We start from the raw sequence: 21,239 nt of genomic DNA, 5'->3' as shown, positions 1-21,239 counted from the left end.
GACCCAAAAAAAAAAAAAAAAAAAAAAAAAAAAACTGTTCTCCTGTGACAGATTTTTAAATTAATTGCTTATATTCCAACATATGAATGGAGCATCATTCATTCAAACTCCCACCCATAACCATTTATGCTGCTTCCTAATTTTTTAATTTTTCCAATTTTTTCATTATAAACTTATACATGTTTATTACGGAACTCTGATGATACCCAGAGTTATAGCAAGAGGGAAATAACCTCGTACTTCCAAACTCAGTAACTATAACATTTCTGTGTTCTCCATACCCATTGTTTTACTATGTGCCGATCTGATGGATACGCATTTTTTACATATTAGAATGACTTATAATATACAATATAATATAGGGTCGTTTCAAATCAGGCTTATTTTTTAATACTTGTCATCTCTCACGGTATTGTTCATCCGTTTGGGTTTTCACTTAACCCTGCTTTAGAGAAAGATTCTTTTCCCTTCTTGGTTGACTCTTCACCACCTGAACTTGGTATATTTATCAAGTGTTGATGCAGCTGACCATGGATTCAGGAATGGGGTTGGAAAATGCTGGTGGAGAGACGTTTTTGTCTGGGAGGGCCACTCCAGAAACAGGCTTCAGTGTGCTAAGGAACAGAGCTGGGGCTCCATTTATCCTAAAAATATAAATCACCCAGTTGCCCAAAGATGACTGCCTTGGCGTTGTTTACAATAGTGAAAAATGAGGGACGACCCAGGCCCATCAACAGGCAGCGGGTCAAATAGATTCAGAGCAACCCTTTGATGAATCCTGTGCAGTCTCTGCTGAGATGGAAGGGTGTCCTCCGTCGTGTAAATGAGAACAGCATATTACAAAACGGAACACATCATGTAAACGTGGGGATCTGTGTTTGTTTGTAAGCGTAGGCATTTGTGTATCCCAAAGACCATTTAACTAAATACTAGCAGCTGCTGTCTCTGGGTAGCATAGGATTTGGGGTGATTTTCACTTTCTATTTTATTTTTATTCTTTTCTGGATTAAGATTTTAAAATTCTTTTCTTTTAGAGGGCACAGATTACTTTGGACTGGGGGAGGGGCAGCAAAACAAAACAAAAGCCGTTTGGATTCTGCAAAGAAGAAATGCGTGGGGGGAAAGACATCCCTGCCCATCCCCTGCATCCCCTGGGGTGCAGACTCAGGGGGTGCAGCCTGCCCAGTTCCTGCCCCCTGCAGCCCCTGCCCTGCCCCTCACCCCACTCCCCAGCACGGCCCTGTGTGCTTGTGTGTTGCAGACTCGGACAGCCAGTGCAGCCCCACGCGACAGAGCCTCAGCCTGTCGGAGGGCGAGGAGCAGACAGACCGGCTGCAGCAGGTGGAGCTGGTCAGGACCACGCCCATGTCGCACTGGAAGGCCGGCACCGTCCAGGCCTGGCTGGAGGTGGTCATGGCCATGCCCATGTACGTCAAGGCCTGTGCGGAGAACGTCAAGAGTGGGAAGGTAGGGCACCTGCCGGATCCCCGTGGGAACGCCCCCCTCCACCATCCCATCCTCTGGGTTAGAGGAGCTGGCTGAACTGGGTTCAGGCTCCAGTAAACCACTGTGTCTCTCCGACAAGGCACACAGCCCTTCTGAGCCTCAGCCGCCCTGTCTTTAAAATGGGACTAACCTTCCCTTACCTGGCTGGAGGGACGCAGGACAGGACTAGCGGGCCCTTTCAGCCAGGTCAGCGGTCCCACCGCCTGGCCTCATGGAGCAGTGGCTGGAGGCGAGGCGGCTGCAGAGACTTTCGGCCGCGCGCCCACTGAGGGGAGGGGTGCCTTGGGTCCCCGCCCCCACGCCTCCCTTCCGGCGCTCAGTCTCCACCTGCCCGGCGCAGGTGCTGCTGAGCCTGAGTGACGAGGACCTAGAGCTGGGCCTGGGCGTGTGCAGCTCCCTGCACCGGCGCAAGCTCCGGCTGGCCATTGAGGACTACCGCGACGCCGAGGCAGGCAGGAGGTGAGCCGGCGCCTGGGCCCCGGGGTGGGGGGAGAAGAGAGCCCACGCGAGACCTCGCCTCCTCGGGGGTGGAGCGGGCGCTGTGAGCTGGGCCAGGCGGGAGGAGTGCCAGGGCCCCGGACGCCACTGGGCAGGGGCTCGAGCACAGCCTAGCCGCACTCTGGGCCGGCCCTCCCCGTAGAAAGATGGAGAACAAACTCAGTGAGGCCGTAAATGCCCTATGATCTCCCCGGTGCGGGAGTCAGGGGGCTTCACGCCCCCCCAGAACTCCTCTGTCTGGGAGGTGGGGCAGCCCCAGTCGATCTGGGGAATTTGGCCCAAATGTGTGTTCTGCCTACTCCCACCTCAAAGCCCAGCTCTTACCATTCCAGGTAAGAGCCTAAAGCAGGGAGGAAGAGAAGAAATGGGCCTGGTTTGGGGCCCGGTGGGAGGGGGCGTCTATCGGCAAGCGCACCTGGGAATGGCTGAAGATGGCCCATCAGGTGTGTCCCCAGCGCGGCCGCCCTGCCCCCATTGCTCATTACCGCCCCCCCCCCCAACGCCCTCCTGCTTGCCTCTCTCCTGACCTTTGTGAGCAGGACTTATTGGGGAGCCCCTCTTTCACCAAGCAGCTCCAGAAAAAAGGGAAGAACCCCTCCCCGAAGTCTTCAGAGTGCAGGAGGGGGGAGAAAAGTAGCTGGTAAACCTGACACTGTTTTGCATAATTATCTCCTTCACTGGTTTCCCCAGCATTTTTGTGCAGTTAATTAATCAAACCTGGTGGTGTGTGCTATTTATTATTTACAGAAGCAGCTTTGTGGATTAAAAAAAAAGAGGGGGCTGGAGGTAGGAAAGAAGGCTGGTTTAGAAGCAGGAAAAGCAAATTCCTGGGTGTCCCGGAGAGTGATTCCGAGGTGACAGGAAATAGAGATGAGATGGGATCAGAAACTCAGGCAGCAGCTCACAACAAGCAAAGCCAGAAGACGCTGGGCCCTGTCAGCAGGTCTCCTAGACGGCAGGGCTGGTGGGGGAGGGGTGGAGGAGTGGAGAGTTGGGGGCAGGGGAGAGCAGGGCAGGAGCTTGCAACCCAGCTGAGCTTCCCCTCCTGGGGGTCCCGCAAGCACCTCACACTCACCACCCACCCCTACCCAGTGCCTTCCCCCAATCCCCCAAAGCTCACCATCCTGGGCCATCCAGGCTAGAAACGCCTCCCAACCCCTCCCATTCCCAACGTGATCATGGTTACTTGAACAGGGTGGGGCTGCCCGCCTCACCTCTCAAAAATGTGGGATCGCTGCCCAAGTTCCCCCGAAATTCAGCAGACCCTTCAGAACCTCGTTGCGCCGGGAAAGGGATGGATTCAACTCAGCAGCCAGATGTGAACGGATTTTGAAAACTTATGAGAGCCATAAGCAGGACTGTTTCCAAAACCACGGCCTGGGCATTAGACACCCAGGGCCTCCTAGAGCAGGGAGGGGCCTTCATTTAAGGGCTCCATTCCCTAAGGAATCCTGGCCTGTCTCTAACTTGCCCAGTGACCTTGCCCTCTGTGGGACTTGGTTTCTCCACCTGTGAAGTAAAGGGGGTTAAATTAGGATAGTGGCTCTTTAACTGTGCGAGATCATGGCCCCTTTGAGAATCTAACAAGAGCTTCCGAAACTTGCCCCAGAAGAAATACACAAAACTTCACAACTTTGCATTCTGGGACTCTCTGACCCACCTGTGGAACTTTGAGGGGGCTGTGAACTCTAGGGTAAGAACCCCGGTGAGGTCCTGTGTGACTCTGGGCATGACATTGCCCTCTCTGGGCCTGGCTCCCCTTACCTCTAAAATCGTGCCAAAAATCTGCCAACCCCTGACAACCTGTCCGTCACTTTATGGACATGATTTTATTTGACCATCACAACATCAGGGCAGGATAGACATTCTTACCCCCATTTTAAAGGTGGAGAAAGTGAGGCCAGAGAAGTAATGGACACAAAGTCACACTACAAAAGATCTGACTTCAAAGTCAATTCCCTTTCCACTCTCCCAAGTTGCCTTTGTGTTCAAAACATCAACGATGTAGCTCCTGCTACTATTATTTCTGGAACACTGAATGCATCCCAGACCCTGTGCTAAGGACTTTACCTTCTCTTACCTTCTCGTATCACTTCTAGCCCAGGAGGCAAGTAGGAGTAGCCCCATTTTACAGAAGAGGAAACCGAGGTACAGAGGCACGAGGTCTTTCATCTAAGGCTGATGGAGCTAGAGTGGCCTCATGTTTTCTGTGCTGAATGATGACCCAGATGACATTGAAATTCTGTGCCCAAACTCGGATTTCAGGATCTAATTTGGTCCCAGTTTGAGGAGGGGGCAGTGTCAAATTTTATAAAATGTTTGAATTACTTTTAAAATCATTCTGTTTTATTCACCTTCGGTGCTTACAGTGGCTCACACCAACAGCTGGGAAAGTGTTGCCAAGCTGAGGCCCCATGGGGACAACTTTAATGGAAAGAGAACCATTTGGAAGGGCAGGAGTGCATTAATTATCAGCATGTAGAGGGATACTGCTGATTATAAATGGGCCCCCTCCCACCCCACACCCCACGTCTGGTTGCGCCATTGATTCGCTGAGCAGACCCTTCCTTGAGACGGAAAAGAAGTCTTCTGGTCTCCATCAAAGGCCCAACAGCATCTGATTCAGAGACTGTGAGCTTCAGCCCCTTTCCCAGGGAAGAGAGCAACGACGGCTGGGCCTGGGAAGAGTCCATCTGAAGTGACGAGGCTGGAGCGGGTCACCCAGGCACCTTCTCATCCCAGAAGGGAGCTTGTCTTGGGCCAGAAGGTTCCAGCTCAGGAGCTGGGTGCTGGGAAGCCTGGGGCCGGTGACCCCCTTGCCCAGCCTTGCCCTGTCTTCCTTGCACTGGACTCTAAACCAGAAGCTGTTGGGCATTAGTTCTGAGCCAGGTGGGGAGCCTGGGCATTCGTAGACACGCCACACCCGGTCCTGCCCTCCAGGAGCTGATGGTCCAGTGGACAGCTGGCCAGACGAGCAGCAAGTACCCAGTGTGACAAATGCGAGGACTCTGAAGAGTCTCTGGACACAAGGGGGGTCTTGACCTGGCACAGGGGTCCTGGAAGGCTTTGGGGAGAGCCATATCTCAACACGGTCTTGCAGGAGTTAAGCAGGTGAAGAGGGTAGGGTGGAGAACAGCCCAGGAGGCCGGGAGGCCCTGGCCCTTGGGGGCAGACCCAGTGGTTCTGGGTGGCCGAGGGGTGGGAGGAGGGAAGCGGAGCTGGGAGCCCACCTTTCTGCCCTCAGTCCTTCCCATGATATGTCTGCTACGCATTCGGCACTAGGCTGACTCGGAGCCTAGAGACCACAGTCCCTGGGCGCAGATACTTCATTTGTTAAGTTCCATGTGTGATGGGTGCTGTGAAGGGAATTGTTAGAGGCAGAGCAGCAGGTCAGGGGGCAAGTTCAGACAGCACAGTCAGAGGCAGCCTCTGCAAGGTGGGAGCTGACACCTGGGCAGGGCTGGAAGGAAATGGGTGCCGGGCAAGGCAGGGACCCCCACCACCTGAGGAGCAAAAACCTCAGGGCATCCCGGAAGTGCTTCCAGCCCAAGCCCGGTGGGAGGGGGAGCCCGGACCTGCGAGGTCACCCCAAAGACTTCCGATTTCAGATTTTATTCCTGCAAAGGGGCGCCACGGGAGAGTTTCCTTGTTTTATTTTATTCAAATCTGCTCTGTTCTTTTTTCCCTCTTTTACTGGCTTTTTATTGAGCGTTCCCACTCCTGGCTTATGAGCTATACTTTTGTGTGTTATTTTTAATTATTGCTCTATAGTTTACAATACACAGAAAGCTTAACACTATCTTCAAATAATATTATACAACTTTGTGTGTAGTGTAGTGTAACATGCTTTTTCCTCCTTCCTTTGCACTATGTCTATATATATACATATATATATATATATATATCCTCCATAATACATGGTTATTATTTTTCTTTTAAACTGGCCATTATCTTTTAAGGAGATTAGCAAGTGAGGAAAATATTTACCGAGATTATTTACCATTTCCAATCATCTTTTTTAAAAAAATTTTTTATTGTGGTAAAATACACAAAATTTACCATCTTAACCATGTTTAAGTGTCCAGTTCAGTGGCATTAAATATATTCACATTGCTGTGCAGCCATCACCACCATCCCTCCCAATAACTCTTTTTTTTCTTTTTCTTTCTTTTTTTTCTTTGCGCTATGCGGGCCTCTCACTGTTGTGGCCTCTCCCGTTGCGGAGCACAGGCTCCGGACGCGCAGGGTCAGCGGCCAACAGGGGCACAAACCCGCATCCCCTGCATCGGCAGGCAGACTCTCAACCACTGCGCCACCAGGGAAGCCCCCTCCCAATCACTCTTTTCATCTTGTAAAACTGAAACTGTACCCATTAACACTAACTCTCCATTCTCCCCTCCCCCCAGGATACCTGCAACCACCATTCTACTTTCTCTAGGAATCTGACTACCCTAAGTACCTCATATAAGTGGAATCACAGAGTATTTGTCTTTTTGTGACTGGCTTATTTCACTTAGCATAATGTCCTCAAGATTCATCCATGTTGTAGCATATGAGAGAATTTCCTTTTTAAGGCTGAAAAATACTCCCTTTTATGTATGTAGCCCATTTTGCTTATCTGTTCATCCATCAATGGACGCTTGGGTTGTTTCTACATTTTAGCTCTTGTGAATATTGCTGCAATGAACCTGGATGTACAAATATCTCTTCAAGACCCTGATTTCAATACCTTGGGATATATATTTAAAAGTGGAATTGCTGCATCATATGATAATTCTATTTTTAATTTTCTGAGGAACAGTCACACTGTTTTCCACAGCAGCTATACCATTGTACATCCTCACCAACAGTGCACAAGGGTTCCAATTTCTCCACCTCCTTGCCAACACTTGTTTTCTGGGTTTTTTGATAGTAGCCATCCTAATGGGCATGGAGTGGTATTTTATCACAGTTTTGATTTGCATTTCCCTCACGATTAGTGATATTGAGCATCTTTTCATGGGCCTATTAGCCATTCTTACATCTTCTTTGGAGAAATGTTTATTCAAGTCCTTTGCCCATTTCTGAATCGGATTGTTTGTCTGTTTTGTTGAGTTTTAGGAGTTCTCTTTATTCTTTTGTGTAGTCCAAATTTCCATGTGGTTATTATTTTCTTTCCTCTCGAAGAAATTCCTTTTACATTTCTTGTAGTTCATTCCTCTGATGATGAAGTCTTTCAGTTTTGCTTGTTTAAAAAAGTCTGTTTCCTTCCTCATTTTTAAAGACTTTATTTTTTAGAGCAGTTTTAGTTTCACAGCAAAACTGAGGGGAAGCTACAGAGATTTCCCATAAACCGCCTGCCCTCACAGGTGCATTGCCTCCCATTATCAACATCGCCCTCCAGATGGAATACTTGTTTCAGTTGAACCTACAATGACACATCCTTGTTACCCAAAGTCCATAGTTTACATTAGGGTTCACTCTTGGTGCTGTACATTCTATGGATTTGGACAAACATATAATGGAGTGCATCCATCATTACAGTACCATACTGAGTAGTTTCACCGCCCTAAAAATCCTCTGTGCTCTACCTTTTCATCCCTCCCTCTCCCCCAAACCCTGGAAACCACTGGTCTTTTTGCTGTCTCCGTAGTTTTGCCTTTTCCAGGATGTCATATAGTTGAAATCATACAGTATGTAGCCTTTTCAGATTAGCTTCTTTCACTTAGTAATATGCTTAGTAATATGAAGATTCCTCTAAGAGGGGGTTTTAAGTAGACGAGTGACATGATCTGATGGCTGTATTTAAAAGCTGCCATCTGGCAGCCACGGGGAAAGTGGATTAGAAGGGGCAAGGGGGTGGGGGGGGGCAGTCAGGAGGCAGCTGCAGAAATCTATGCCAGAGGTGGCCATGGCTTGACCCCAGAAAAGGAGACAAGGGGGCGGACACACTGACCAGAGTGATTGATAGATGGACAGAGTAGGGAAGGGGAGAGGCGGGGCAAGTGAGGATGGGGAGATGGGAGAGAGGACCGGCATTTCATTTGGAGCCTGTTAAATTTGAGATGCCCGTGCCAGGAGGAGATGTCAAGAGGGCAGCTGGTTAGAATCCGGGGCTCAGAAGAGGTGAGTGAAGAGAGATGTGAACTTGCAAGTCCCTGTTAACAGATGTGATCCAGAGCCCTGGAAATGGAGGTCAGCCCCGGACGGGAGAGTGTAGGGGTGGTGAAGGGAAGGGGTGAAGATGGGAGATGTGCCCATTGTAAGGCCGCATCTGCATCTACCTGGCACGGAGCTAAGTAGCTGCTCCATACACATTCTTGGAGCGGAGGAAGGAAACGAGGAGCCATCGAGGACACCAGCAGGAGGGGAGGGGCGTGATCCGCTATCTCCATCCTAGGGAAGGGCTGAAGGGGCCCCAGAGGCAGGGAGACCAGCTGGAAGGCGAAGTCCGGGGGGGAGACGACGGTGCATAGAGTGAGCGGTGGAGAGTAGAAAGGAGGAAGCGGAATCAGATGAGGTTGAAAACCGCACCCAGGTCTCCAGCTTGGCCGGTAGGGTGCTCTACTCACAGCCTCCATCCCACCCCAGCTGGGGAGTGGGTGAGGGGTGCTCCCTCTGCCAGCCCAGATCCCAGGCCTGGGGAGGAGGGCGGCGTCACTCCGTAAGCCCATGTTTTCTCTTTCGCATCAGGATCCCTTTGTGGTCGGTCCCCCGAGGCTCCCACTTCAGCAGTGCAACTCCCTACCCGGCATCACCTCCGGTAGTTTCTCCAAGTTCCTCCGCAGGTGGGAGGCGCCGCCCTCATTCATTCTGCGAGGCTGCCACCCTGTGGCGAGCACGGGAATGACATCTGAGGGGACCACGCTTTTATCCATTTGAGACGTGTTCGTTTTGCGCCTACTACGTGCGCATGCCCATGGCACTGGGTGAAGTTCTGGGTGGGATACAGAAAATCTGAGATACGGCGGTGAGGAGAGACGACTTGGAATAAGCAAAACGTGGGGTTTATTTCTGATTCCAAGACGTGTCGCTGTGTGACTCTGGGTGTGTGTGGGGGGGTGCCGGGGTCCCCAGAGGTGCTGCTTACTGCTGCATTCGTCCCTGCGGCTTTGTCGTTGTCCCTTTCCACTCTCAGTGTGTCTGAACATGGTCTCTTCTCTTCTTGTTCCCTGTGCCTCTCTGCTGATCCCTTTTTTATTCTCTGGGGCTTGCTCTCTGTTTCTGTCTCTCCCTCTGTCTCTGTCTCTCTGTGTCTGTCTGCCTCTCTCTCTGTCTATTTCTCTCTGTCTCCTCTGTGTCTGTGTCTCTCTCCTATGTCTCTGTCCCCCTCTCCCTGTGTCTCTCCCTGTCTCCTCCTCTCTCTCTCCCCTCCATCCACCTCTCCCCACCTCTGCCCTCTGTCTTTCTTCCTCTCTGTCTCTCCACTCCATCCCTGTTCATTTCTCTGTCTGTGTCCCCTCCCCACCATTGTTTTGCTTCTAATTCTTTATCTCTGCTCATCTCTGCCCCATTTCTCCCTGTCCCTCTGTTTCTGCCACCTTTCCCCACCCACCCCTCTCTCCGGCTGTGTCTCTCCTCACCAGCCTGTCCAAAGCCGCTGACCTGGACCATCACTGGGTGGCCAAGGCCTGGCTGAATGACATCGGCCTGTCCCAGTACTCCCAGGCCTTCCAAAACCACCTGGTCGATGGGCGGATGCTGAACTCCCTGATGAAGCGGGACCTGGAGAAGCACCTGAATGTGTCCAAGAAGTTCCACCAGATCAGCATCCTGCTGGGAATCGAGCTGCTGTACCAAGTGAACTTCAGCAGGGAGGTGAGAAGCGGGGTTGGTGGGGGGCACCTTCCACAGCCCTGCTTTCCTATCCGCATCCACTGTCTGTCCATCCAACCACCTGCTCATCTGCCCACCCATCTATCTATCCATCCATCCATCCTTCTACCTGTCCATCCACCCATCCATCCCTTCCTCTCTCCCTCCCCCCTTTAAACAACTGCTTATTGGGGATGAGCCAGACCCTGTGCTCAATTCAGGGGAAACGGGAAACACTCATCCTCCAAGGACTCACTGCTTATCAGGGGAAGCCACAAAGAAGCTTGTGGTCACAACATCATGGAAGGTTGTCCCAGTGAGAGAAGCCCAGGGTTTTCTGAAAACGCAAAGGAGAAGCTTCCAGAGGGATCAGAGAAGCCCTCCCAGAGGTAGTGACACCTAAAGTGAGACCTGAAGGAGGAATTTCAGGGATCAGTCAATAGAAGGTATGAGGGGGAAAGCAGCCCAGAGAGGGAACAGCATAGACTAAGGCCCAGAGGACAGATCTGTGGCAGCAGAAGATCTGAGAGTCCTGTGTGGTTCCCATGCTGGGTTTGAGGTGGAAGGGTGAACGGGAGTGCAAACAGGTAGCTGGGGGACTGTAGGGCATATGGAGCTTGGACTCTGAGTGCCCCTTGTTCTGAGTGCTGCCAAGCCAGAGAGCCCAGGGCATCTCCTTCAGCTTCTCCAAGGCCTACCGGCACCTCTCCCCAAATAGTCCCCCGAGGTGGGGGTCCCAGGCTGCTGGGGTCTGTGGGGCTGAGTGCAGAGGGCTTACTTTTCTTAGAGCACCGTCAGAGCACAAGCAGTTCAGGGGTGGGAGGAGAGGGGTCTTCTGGGTCTTCTCAGACACCCAGCGCAGAGCCCTGGGCACAGGAAGCGATGAGGACACAGGCCCTGCCCCCAGGAGCCCCAGTCTGGTACAGGAGGTGACGAGTGGGCCGATCGTGACAGTGAAGTGTGGAAATGGGTGGCCTCATCTGGGGCCGTCCCTCCACAAACACGCATCGAGCACCTGCTCCAAGTCAGGTGAGCAGGGGGCTGGGATACACAACCAGGCAGCCGTCGTGGGTCCCAGGCAGCCCCAGCCTCCAGATGCAGGCGGCTCTGCCTCCAGGCTCCTTCACCCCGGAAGTGGGCTTCTCCCCATTTTCCAGAATGAAAGGATCGACGTGGTCAGAGCAGCCGTGGATGGCCTGGCCAGGAGCCTCACATCAGCATGCTGAGGTCCCTGCCAGCACCGTGGACCCTCATCCCCCCGGCTGACCCACCCTCCCCACCCCAACAGGCCCTCCAGGAGCGCCGGGCTCGCTGCGAGACGCAGAACATAGACCCCGTGGTCTGGACCAACCAGCGGGTGCTCAAGTGGGTGCGAGATATCGACCTGAAGGTGAGGGGAGATGGCGGGGCTGGGGGTAACTCTTGGGCAAATCCCATGCACGTCTGTGTGTGTGCAAATCAATATCCATTTTTGCGTGGGCTGAGGCATCGTCGCCCAGGCTGGCAAGAATAACCTGCCTCCTGTCACTCAAGAGGAGCGAACTACTCCCCGCTCCTGCCATCCCCCCAGCAGCGCCCACGTCTCATGGGGCAGGAGGGAGTGCTGAGCCATTCTCGCTCTCTGAAGCCAGGGCGGGATTGAATCCACACGCACCTTCTCCCTCAATAAGCATTTATGGGCTGCCTGCCTCAGTCTGGGTATGTCAGTGACAAAATAGTCCAGTCGCTGCTCTCATGGCCCTAAAAGAGTGGGGTGGGGTTCCCTCTCAGTATTAAATGAACTGGTCCCCGGAGGTCAAGCCCTTGCTGTTGGGGGCATATCCCCAGTGGAGGTGGGGCCCCCTCAGGCCAGCAGGGTGGCTCACCGGCCTCATGTCTTGCCCTCAGGAGTACGCAGACAACCTGACCAACAGTGGTGTCCACGGCGCCGTGCTGGTGCTGGAACCCACGTTCAACGCTGAGGCCATGGCCACGGCCCTGGGCATCCCCAGCGGGAAGCACATTCTCCGGAGGCACCTGGCAGAGGAGATGAGTGCCATCTTCCACCCAGCCAAGTGAGCGTGGGCTGCTGGCTGCAGCTCGCAGCTTTTGGAAGCGGATGGTCCTGGCCCATCCTTCCTGGATCCCACCTGTTCCTTTGCAACACGGCGGTCTCCTTTGGCAGATCCAGAAACTGAGGCTCAGAGAAGTGCAGTGCTTTAGCCTGAACGCCGTAGTAGAAAGAGATAGAGGAGTAGTCAGGTTTTGAATAAAGTGCATGGTTAAAACGGGCATTTAGAGAAGGGAGAGTGACCAGCGTGTATGAGGAAGGCCATGTGAGGGTGGGGTTTGAGCTGGGGAGGATTCACACTGGCCTAAGAGGTTGAGATGGCTGTTCCAGGCAGGGCTGACTATGGGGACGAAGGTTTGGAGACAGGGATGGGCATCTTAGTGGTTTTTACCATCTAGGTGAGCAGACCATGTCGGCCCACCTACCCCAGGCTCCTCATCTGAAAAGTGGCCAGAGAATAAACACGTGAACAGATGAACTCCCAATGCACTCTCTGCTTTTACAATGATTGTGGTTAGGGTTAGATGACCATTTACTGAGCACATGCCATGGGCACTAATTCTATCCACATGACGATGCTAAGAAATTAGTTTCACTGTCCCTCCTTTATAGATGGAGAAAATTGTTTGAAGGAGCCAAGGTACTTGCCTAAGGTCAAACAGCTAGTAAATGTCAGAGCCCAGATTTGTCCTTTATTCTGTTAATGTGATATATCATGTGATTGATTTTCAGATGTTAAACCAACCTTGCATTCATTCCTAGGATAAATCCCAGTTGGTCATGGTGTATAATCCTTTTATATGTTGCTGTATTAGGTTTGCTAGTATTTTGTTGAGGAATTTTGCATCAATATTTACAAGGGATATTGGTCTGTAGTTTTCTTGTGATATTTTTGTCTGGTTTTGGTATCGGAGTAAAATTGGCCTCATAGAATGAGTTGGGAAGTTTTCTCTCATCTTCTGTTTTTGGGAAGAGTTTGTGAAGGTTTGCTGTTCATTATTCTTTAAACATTTGGTAGAATTCATCAGTGAAGCCATCTGGTCCTGGGCTTTTCTTTGTGGGAAGTTTTATTATTATTATTATTATTATTAATCCAAACTCTTTACTGATTGTAGATCTATTTAGATTTTCTGTTTCTTCTTGAGTCAGTTTCAGTAGTTTATATCATTTTTTAGGTTCTTACTTTTTAAAAACATTTTTTAATTGCAGTATAGTTGATTTACAATATCGAGTTAGTTTCAGGTGTACACCACTATATATATATGTTCATTCTTTTTCGGATTCTTTTCCCTTATAGATTATTATAAAATATTGGGTACAGTTCCCTGTGCTATACAGTAGGTCCTTGTTGGTTATCTATTTTATATATAGTAGTGTGTATAGTTTATATCTTTCTAAGAATTTGTCCATTTCATCTAAGTTAGCTATTTTGTTAGCATACAATTGATCATATAATCATTTCCTTGTAATCCCTCTTATTTATGTAGAGTTATCCCCTTTCATTCCTAGTTTTACTAATTTGAGTCATCACCCTTTATTTATTTATTTATTTATTTATTTTTGGCTGCGTTGGGTCTTCGTTTCCGTGCGAGGGCTTTCTCTAGTTGCGGCAAGTGGGGACCACTCTTCATCACGGTGCACGGGCCTCTCACTATCGCAGCCTCTCTTGCTGCGGAGCATAGGCTCCAGACGCACAGGCTCAGTAGTTGTGGCTCATGGGCTTAGCTGCTCCGCGGCATGTGGGATCTTCCCAGACCAGGGCTTGAACCCGTGTCCCCTGCATTGGCAGGCAGATTCTCAACCACTGCGCCACCAGGGAAGCCCCATCACCCTTTTTAACTCTTGGTCAGTCTAGCTAAAGGTCAGCTCATTTTGTTAACAGATGCCAGATTTGAACCTGAGGCTCTCTGCGTCAGGCCTGAGTGCTCAACCCCCAAACCGCATGGGGCCTCAGGGAACAGCTGAGCCACACCCCATGTTATGCAAGGTGGGAGAAAATTGTGCATCTGTCGCAGCGTCCAGGTGCCCTGGACTGCCCTCCCCCATTGGCAGGCTGATACCCAAGCAGTTCTCATAGATCCTGCAGCAGAATCATCGGTGCTCTTGTAACATGCAGATACCTCATCCCCAGCTCAGACCTACAGGACCAGAATTTGCTGGCAGAGCCCGGGAATCTACATTTTCACGCATTGTATGCATGCTGAGGTGGTTTTGACAAGAACCCTATTCCATGAGCCATGAATCAACAGGTGCAGGAAAAAGGCTTTTCTCCTCAGCATTTTCCACCTGCCTTTACCTCCTTTCTGGAGCCATGTGATCTGTAACAGTCTTATGATCTTCCAAGCCCTGGAGGGGCAGCTCTAGCTAAACATTAGCCGTGTGACTAACATTTGTGTACTGATTAAAACCCGCAGTCACCCCCCCCCCCCCCCCCCCCCCCCCCCCCGCCATGAGGTGGGAGGTATGTTGACGACTATCTAGGATTAGTGGGTGAGCACTAGGGAAGTTTCAATGGGGCACAAATAGGGTGGGTTCTTAGGTCGTTGGGAGGTCAGCGACTCCTTCAGGAACCAGGTGAAAGCAGTCCTCCTGATGTCAGGACAAGGAAGGAGGAAATGGACTCAGTCCAGGCTCCTCATTTTACCTCTGAGGAATCTGAGGCTGCTCAGCCAGGGAGCCAAGAGGCAATGCCAGTACCAGACCCCAAACCTGTCTCCCTGTTAGGACCTTTTCCCTTGATGCTGCTTTTTTGCACATATTGGTCATAGTTTATGAGTCAAGGTCTCCACGTGGGATGTGGGATTTTGGAACCTCGCGGCCCATTGCTGAGACCCTGCCATGGGCCAGGGGATCCGACTTTCAGTTAGCTGGGGGAAGACAGAACTCCATGAGTCACTAAGGAATTTTACAGCCCACTGCTGTTGGTACAAGAGTCCCCAGCTAAGCCAAACACCAGGGAGACAGTGATCCCCAGGCAGGTGGTGAGATGCTTGGGAAGATCTGATGGGTTTATATTAACCAAGATCTTCGGGCTTTGCCCAGGACAACTCTGCAGTGGTCTAGGTATCTCATCCTGTCTACTGCCTTCTCGCTCCTTTTCCATCTCTGTTGCTGATTTCAGCTTTCCAGAAAGAGAAAGGGCAGGGCAGGTCTTTTGGGGTGAGTCCTCCCAGAATGCTTGGATTGGGTGGAGAGATTCCAGTTTGAGGAAACATCCCGAACCATCGAAATAGACTTGAGAAGACAACCCTGGGACTGAATCCCAGGCCGGGTGAAACAGAGTGATGGTCATAACAGCAGTCCTTCACACTGATATCATATGTCATCGTCAACAGAGTGCTGTCACATCCCTTGTTTCATTTTCTCCTCCTCCCTGTGAAGGAAGCTGAGTGAGAAGGAATCGTTGCCTCCTTTGACGGGTGAGGTGACAGGCTTCAGAGAGGTGCTGTGACCTGCTCAAGACTAGAGGGGAGTTCGTGGCAGTGCTGGAATCTACCAGCAGGGACTCCTATGACCCTCCACCACACCAGGAAGCTTGGAGATGGGGGCTGATGAGCACCTGGTTCCACTCTCCAGGAGACGTGACCCCTGATCACATCTGTGATCCCACATCACCCGGTAGATGTGATGCCTGTAGTCACAGGGGGGCAGTCAGCTCAGAGCATCTTGGGAGATTATAGTCCCCGTGTATTAATGGCCCGTGACCAGGAAGTCAGGGAACATCAGTACCCAGCCCAACTCTAGGAAAGGCACATTTACCAAGAGTTCATAGGTTCCAATATGATATCATGTTCTGCAGCCTCCTCTCATTGCCATGACAACCATATGACCAAAGGGACTGAGGCGGGGCACTTTCTGACATCATCCTGTGATGTCTGCTTTGACACACACTGACTTCTTGCTTCTCCCGGTAAACCCCGGTCGAGCACCAACTCTGTCCTAGGACCGTGCGTTAAAGATCCACAGAAATAAATCAGTGGACCAAAAGGATGCGGGGAGTAGCCAAGCCGTTCCAAAGCATCACGGGAGCCAAAGAAAAAAAAGCCTTAATGAAAATGTGTGACCATCTCCAGCACTTCCCTGAAGGACGGTGTATCCTGCCACTAACAGAGGGTCAGGCACAAGGCGGATTCAGCCTGTAGTTCATTTAGATTCTCTCTGAATGTTAGGCCTGGGAAGAGTCCCCTTTAGGCCTCGGAAGCATCAGGCAAACGTTGCATCTCTCTTGTAAATACTCCTCCCCATCCTGTGGCCTCGTGACCCATGGCCCCAAAGTGCCCCTTTTTGTTTCCAAGGATGCAAGAGTCAGCCGGCATCTCCCTCCTTTCCCTCCTCCTTCCCCCTCCAGACACAGTTATAAGGTGGGGTTATCAAGCTACTATAACCATTTGCTAAGCTCTGCCACGGGCCAGGCTCAGAACCTAGCACGTTGTTGCCACCTCCTAGAGGCGGGTGCGTGAGCCCCATTTCACAGATGAGAAAACTGAGGTACAGCAAGGCTGCATATCTTGCCTGGGGCCATAAGCTGGTAAACTGAGGAGCTGGGATTCAAAGCATCGTGCTTTGTTGCTTCCCTAAAGGGCAGAAAGAGTGGCCAGAACAACAGGGGAATTGTGTCGAGCAGTGGTCTCATCTCCCTAGGCCCCTCCCGGGGGACCTTTGAGCCTCCATCCCAAAGTATAAACAGTGAGACAAAGTGAACGTGGAGCCTGGCCTAGAGACGCCCCCCGATAACTGACAGTTCATGTCCCCTGACCTCACAGGAGTGCTGGAGCGTCTCACTGAAACAGTTTCCTCTTGAGTTGGTTCCATGGGGCTCCCCTTTCTGTCACTTTGCTCCAGTGTTCTCATTAGCGTTGCAGCAGGGAAGAGCAATTCCATTATGAACTCAAAGAGACTCAGCCCTCGAGCACACAGAATAAGAGGCCTTGTCACAGCTCTACCTCCTTGGCTGGCAGGCTACCCGGGTCTGAGAGATCCAGGCAGCAGACAAGGGGGAGTATTCCTGGGCCCCCTGGCAGGTCACCTGAGCCAGGTGGGGAAAGGGGCACATTGAGATTTTCAGGCACCCACAAGAAGGTGATGTTTCAGGATATTCTGCCTCACCCCACCCGCAAAGGATCACTGAACTGTGAGCCCAGAGACCAGGCCCTGGGGCGGTGTGGTCCATGGAGTCGTGGTCCTATGTAAGGAGGGGGCACAGCAGGGCCTTTGGGGGCTGAATTCTGGCTCCTCTTCCATCATCTGTGGTTGTAGCAAGAAACTGGAGCCACGGTTCCCTCATCCTGAAATGCAGACAATCACTCCTGTTCCCCAGGGCTTCAGGAGGGTTCAAGGAGCTGACTCGGGGGAAGGACCTGGCGTCATGCCTGGAACACAGTAGGCGGCCAATCAATACTCTGTCCTCCCCCACTTCACTCAGCTCCACCGAAGCATCTTACACCTCACGGGCCTCGTAAACCTTCATTTAATTGCGTGAGACTCAGCCCTCAGGCCAGCCCCGCCGACAGAGGCTGATTCCCACACCCCGCCACCTTCCTTCCTGCACACGATGCCTTTTTAGTGCCCAGGACACCCTGTACATTGACTCAGGAAATGAGTCAACAGAGATGCCCTATCTTCCAGAAACTTCCCTCATTAAAACTTATCCTTCCAGCATTCTCCTCCCTCAAGGTCCGACACAGGAAGTAGAAATATTCAATTAGCCATTTCAAGTCTCCAAAGACCATAACCTTGCGCTCGGCCTATTTGCGTTTTCGTGACTTTTAATCCGCAGGAGGAACCGTACGGTTTTAGCCATGGTGGAAAAAGCTAGAAGGGAAGGTGTTTTGGCACCTGTGCTCCTCTGTCTACACCACAAAGGCAGCCACTTTCTGCTCAGGGGATGGTTTGTTAAGACCAGAACTGCGTACTGGGCTCCATTGTACAGATGAGGAAACTGAGGCCCAGCAAGGGAATCAGCTCACATGAGGGCACAGCTAGGGGATGGTTGAGCGGGGACTCAAGCCAGGTCTGTACCCCTCAACCCCTGTGTTGATCACAGCAACTACTCATGCTATGCCAGCCCCTACTCAGCATTTTATATGTGCCCTCTCATTTAATCCTCCAATGACCTTATAAGAGAAATGTTGATATTAACCCCACTCCACATTCTGTCTCCTCCTCTGGGTCCTACGCTGACCCCCAAGGTGGGGAAAAACATGGTCTAGATCTTTGCTCCTAGAAAACCAAGTTCAAGTTCTATCCCTGCCACTGTGTGTCCTGTGTATCCTTGGATGAGACACACATCCCCTCTGGACTTCCATCTCTTTTTCAGTGAAAAACAAAATAAGGGGCTCTGGAGTTCTCCCAAGCTCATCAGACAGCTGACGTTCCATGAGTCAGGGGGGTTTAATGCACTTCCCACGAGACAGCAAACACAGCTGGCTGCATGAGTTTAGATTTTCATGGCTTCTGCACTTTAGAACAGCTTCCCCACTAGACCCAGGGCATTCCATCCCCAGATGGAGGAGAGAGGGAGGTCATCAATGAAGACCTCAGTTCCTGACCCACCGCAGAGCAAGAGCCTCCCTGTGAGAGGATGCCCTGGCACCCGGGGACCTGAGAACTCACCATCACCTGCCGCCCAGCAGCCAGTGCGGTCCCCTGCCCAGCACCCTCCCCTCCCTTGAACTTTCTCCGCAGAACTTGCCCCGAAAGAAGCAGAGCCTCTCTAAGGCAGCTTAAAAGATATTAGAAGGTTCATTTCTCTTCATGAGTCCACCTCCGTGGTGGCCTGAGCCGAGGCTCACAGCTCCTGTAGAGCCACCTCCTGACCGCCCGTCAGCCAGAGCCAATTCCTCTGTAGTAAGTTTTTACTGTTAATATGACTTATTATCATTATAGCCATTTACTGGATTCCAGCTAAGCTCCAAAGCACTTTTTAACTAGCCCTCATGATCACTTCGTGAAGTTGGCTCTAATACGATCCCCATCTGGCAGATAGAGAAACCCAGCTTTCAAGAAACGAAGTGACATGCTCGAGGTCACACAGCCAGTGGAGAGTCGAGCCAGGATTTCAGTGCCACTAAAGCTCCAAGAAAGATGCTGGACACCAGCGCCTTGGGGTTGGTGAGATTGACAGGGAAGGTACAGAAGGCTCTGCCCATGCTGGGGCCAACCCTGCAGGCAGAGAAAGACGGGAGTCCAAGAGACACACTGGTTTGCCCAAAATCTAAAAGAGAAGGAAGGCAGGTGGGAGGACGAAGTTCGGAGCTCCTGGCTCTGAGCCAGTTTCTTGCCCCAACTCCATACTCCGTACGCACCAGCACTAAGATTCTGACGCAGGGGCTGGCCAGCTTCTGCCATACTAGGCCAGTTGGTGAAGATGTTAGCACTCGAGAGCCATGTGGTCTGTGTCCAAGTAGACAGCTCTGTCATGGTAGTAAGAAAGCAGCCATAGACAACGTGCAAACCAATGGACTGGGTTCCAATAAAACTTTATTTACAAAATCAGTCAGCTAGCTGCATTCGGCCCACAGGCTGTAGTTTGCCAAGTCCAATTCTAACAGAAGCCTTCGATGCTTTTGTGCAAGGAAGGGAGCGATGGGGGTAACAAGTCAGTGGGGGACCCAGATTCCCAATGCCGAGTGGGGGAATCTTTCTTGATGTTTCTCCAGTCACACCTAATGAGCTGACATGGGGGGCTTCTCCCATCAAGTCTCCCCTCTCCTGATAGGGTTTTCAGGACACTGGGGGCTTAAGAGAGACTTTGGGGTCTCTGAGACCGGGGTTCAGATCTTGGCTGTGCCGCTTCCAGCTGTGTGATCCTGGGCAGGTCGCTTGATCTCTCTGTGCCCCCTTTCCTCATCGGCAGCGAGAGATGGCAGCCTGGCCTCTAGGTGTGCTGTGAGGATTGTGTTTGTAAAGTGCTTAGCACGGTGGTGGCACGTAGGAGATACTCAGTACACCGCAGTTGCGGTCGCCGTTCCTGGAGTGAGTGAGTGTCTGCGTCTCTGGGTGGCAGTAGCTGACACACACCCCCGGCTGCCGCAGCCCTGCTGACTTGCACTGGGTCTCTCCTCAGCCCCACAGGCATCCGGGAGGCTGAGGGATTCGGAACGCCCGCGGGGAGGGCCTCCAGCATCACCCGGGCGGGGAAGGAGAACAGCGGCGGGATCAAGTGCAAGGCTGGCCGGGTAGGTCGCTCCGTGTGTTTACCTGGGGGCCCCCCAGCCTGGAAAAGAAAGGCCTTTGTGTCGTCTGGAGGGGGGCCGATGGGCCAGGTCACAGGTGCAGCTGGGAGAGAGGCCCTGGAAGCCACCCTCAAGGGACCTGCATGATGGTTAAGACACACTCAGCCTTGTGGGGTCTTTGTCACTGTATCTCGAGGTGCATGTCTCACCCGCCTGCATCAGACTCACCTGGGTGGATGCTTAACATGCAGATTCTGGGACCCACCCGGGGCCTCCTGACTCAAGGGGCTCTGGGGCAAGGGGAACCCCGCATGCCGCAAGGCTGCCCAGAGGGTTCCAACACACCCTAAACTCTAAGGGCCACTGACTTAGATTTCGAACTCCAATGGCCTGACCAAGAGCAGCGGATGAGCCTCTGGTGCATAAGAACATGTGTAGTTGGGTCTGATCATGTGGACTCAGGTGACACAGATTCCTAAACAGAGGTGTATAGACACAGACGACACAGACGACAGAAACGGATAATCCAAAATTCTTCCATTTATTCAGCGGACAGTTTCGTGTACTAAGTGCATCCCAGGCACGTCCTGAGTGTGGGAGATAAGCATGAATAAATGACCACCCTCACCATTAAGATGCTCTCAGTCTAGACTGTGCATTCCCACTGGGGGTGCTGTCACCCTGAAGGGGTCAAAATTGGTTCGGCTCAGGGAGGGCACAAAAAACCTTACTCGTTTTGTGCATAAAGCACAGCTATACACACGGCACATAAACAGATGCACAGTATACCTGTGGCATGAAAATTTCATAGTGGGAGTGTGATTAGGGAAAAAATGGCTAAAAAGTCTTCTTTTAGGGGGGGGGGGGGCAGTATTGAAAGAAAGGTTGAGAAACACACTGGTCCAGAAAGAAAGGCGGTCAAATCAATAAATAATCACAAAGCACTGCCATGACTACCCTAAGAGAGAACTATTTACTGAGGGGCCACCGTGTCTGATAATTATAGCTACTGTCTGCCAGCACCTTGCTGCGTGCTTCCCAGATGGATTTCTACTCTTTGCAACAACTCTGGGAGAAAGGAATTATTAGACCCATTTTGTAGCTAAGAAAACTGAGGCTCAGAAGGGACAGGTGACTTGTCCAAGGTCACACAGCTGGGAAATGGCAGGGCAGGGATCCAAACCCCAGTTTGTGAGTCTCCAAAACCCACACTCTTT

At 51.6% G+C, this 21,239-nt stretch overlaps 1 protein-coding gene across 2 annotated transcripts in view; it reads left to right on the top strand.

Annotated features, from left to right (window-relative positions):
- KAZN (kazrin, periplakin interacting protein) overlaps positions 1–21,239 on the top strand; it is a 463,695-nt gene that overhangs the window by 441,112 nt on the left and 1,344 nt on the right. For both annotated transcript variants that reach the window (XM_007459298.1, XM_007459297.1), the window contains exons 9-14: positions 1,262–1,467; positions 1,847–1,965; positions 9,570–9,801; positions 11,087–11,188; positions 11,686–11,852; positions 19,914–20,025. In XM_007459298.1, coding sequence (XP_007459360.1) covers positions 1,262–1,467; positions 1,847–1,965; positions 9,570–9,801; positions 11,087–11,188; positions 11,686–11,852; positions 19,914–20,025 — 938 coding nt within the window. The remainder of the gene's footprint in view (positions 1–1,261; positions 1,468–1,846; positions 1,966–9,569; positions 9,802–11,086; positions 11,189–11,685; positions 11,853–19,913; positions 20,026–21,239) is intronic.

This window comes from Lipotes vexillifer, unplaced genomic scaffold, assembly GCF_000442215.2.
Source record: "Lipotes vexillifer unplaced genomic scaffold, Lipotes_vexillifer_v1.1 scaffold496, whole genome shotgun sequence".
NCBI lineage: Eukaryota > Metazoa > Chordata > Mammalia > Artiodactyla > Lipotidae > Lipotes > Lipotes vexillifer.
This window is presented reverse-complemented; position numbering and strand designations above follow the sequence as displayed.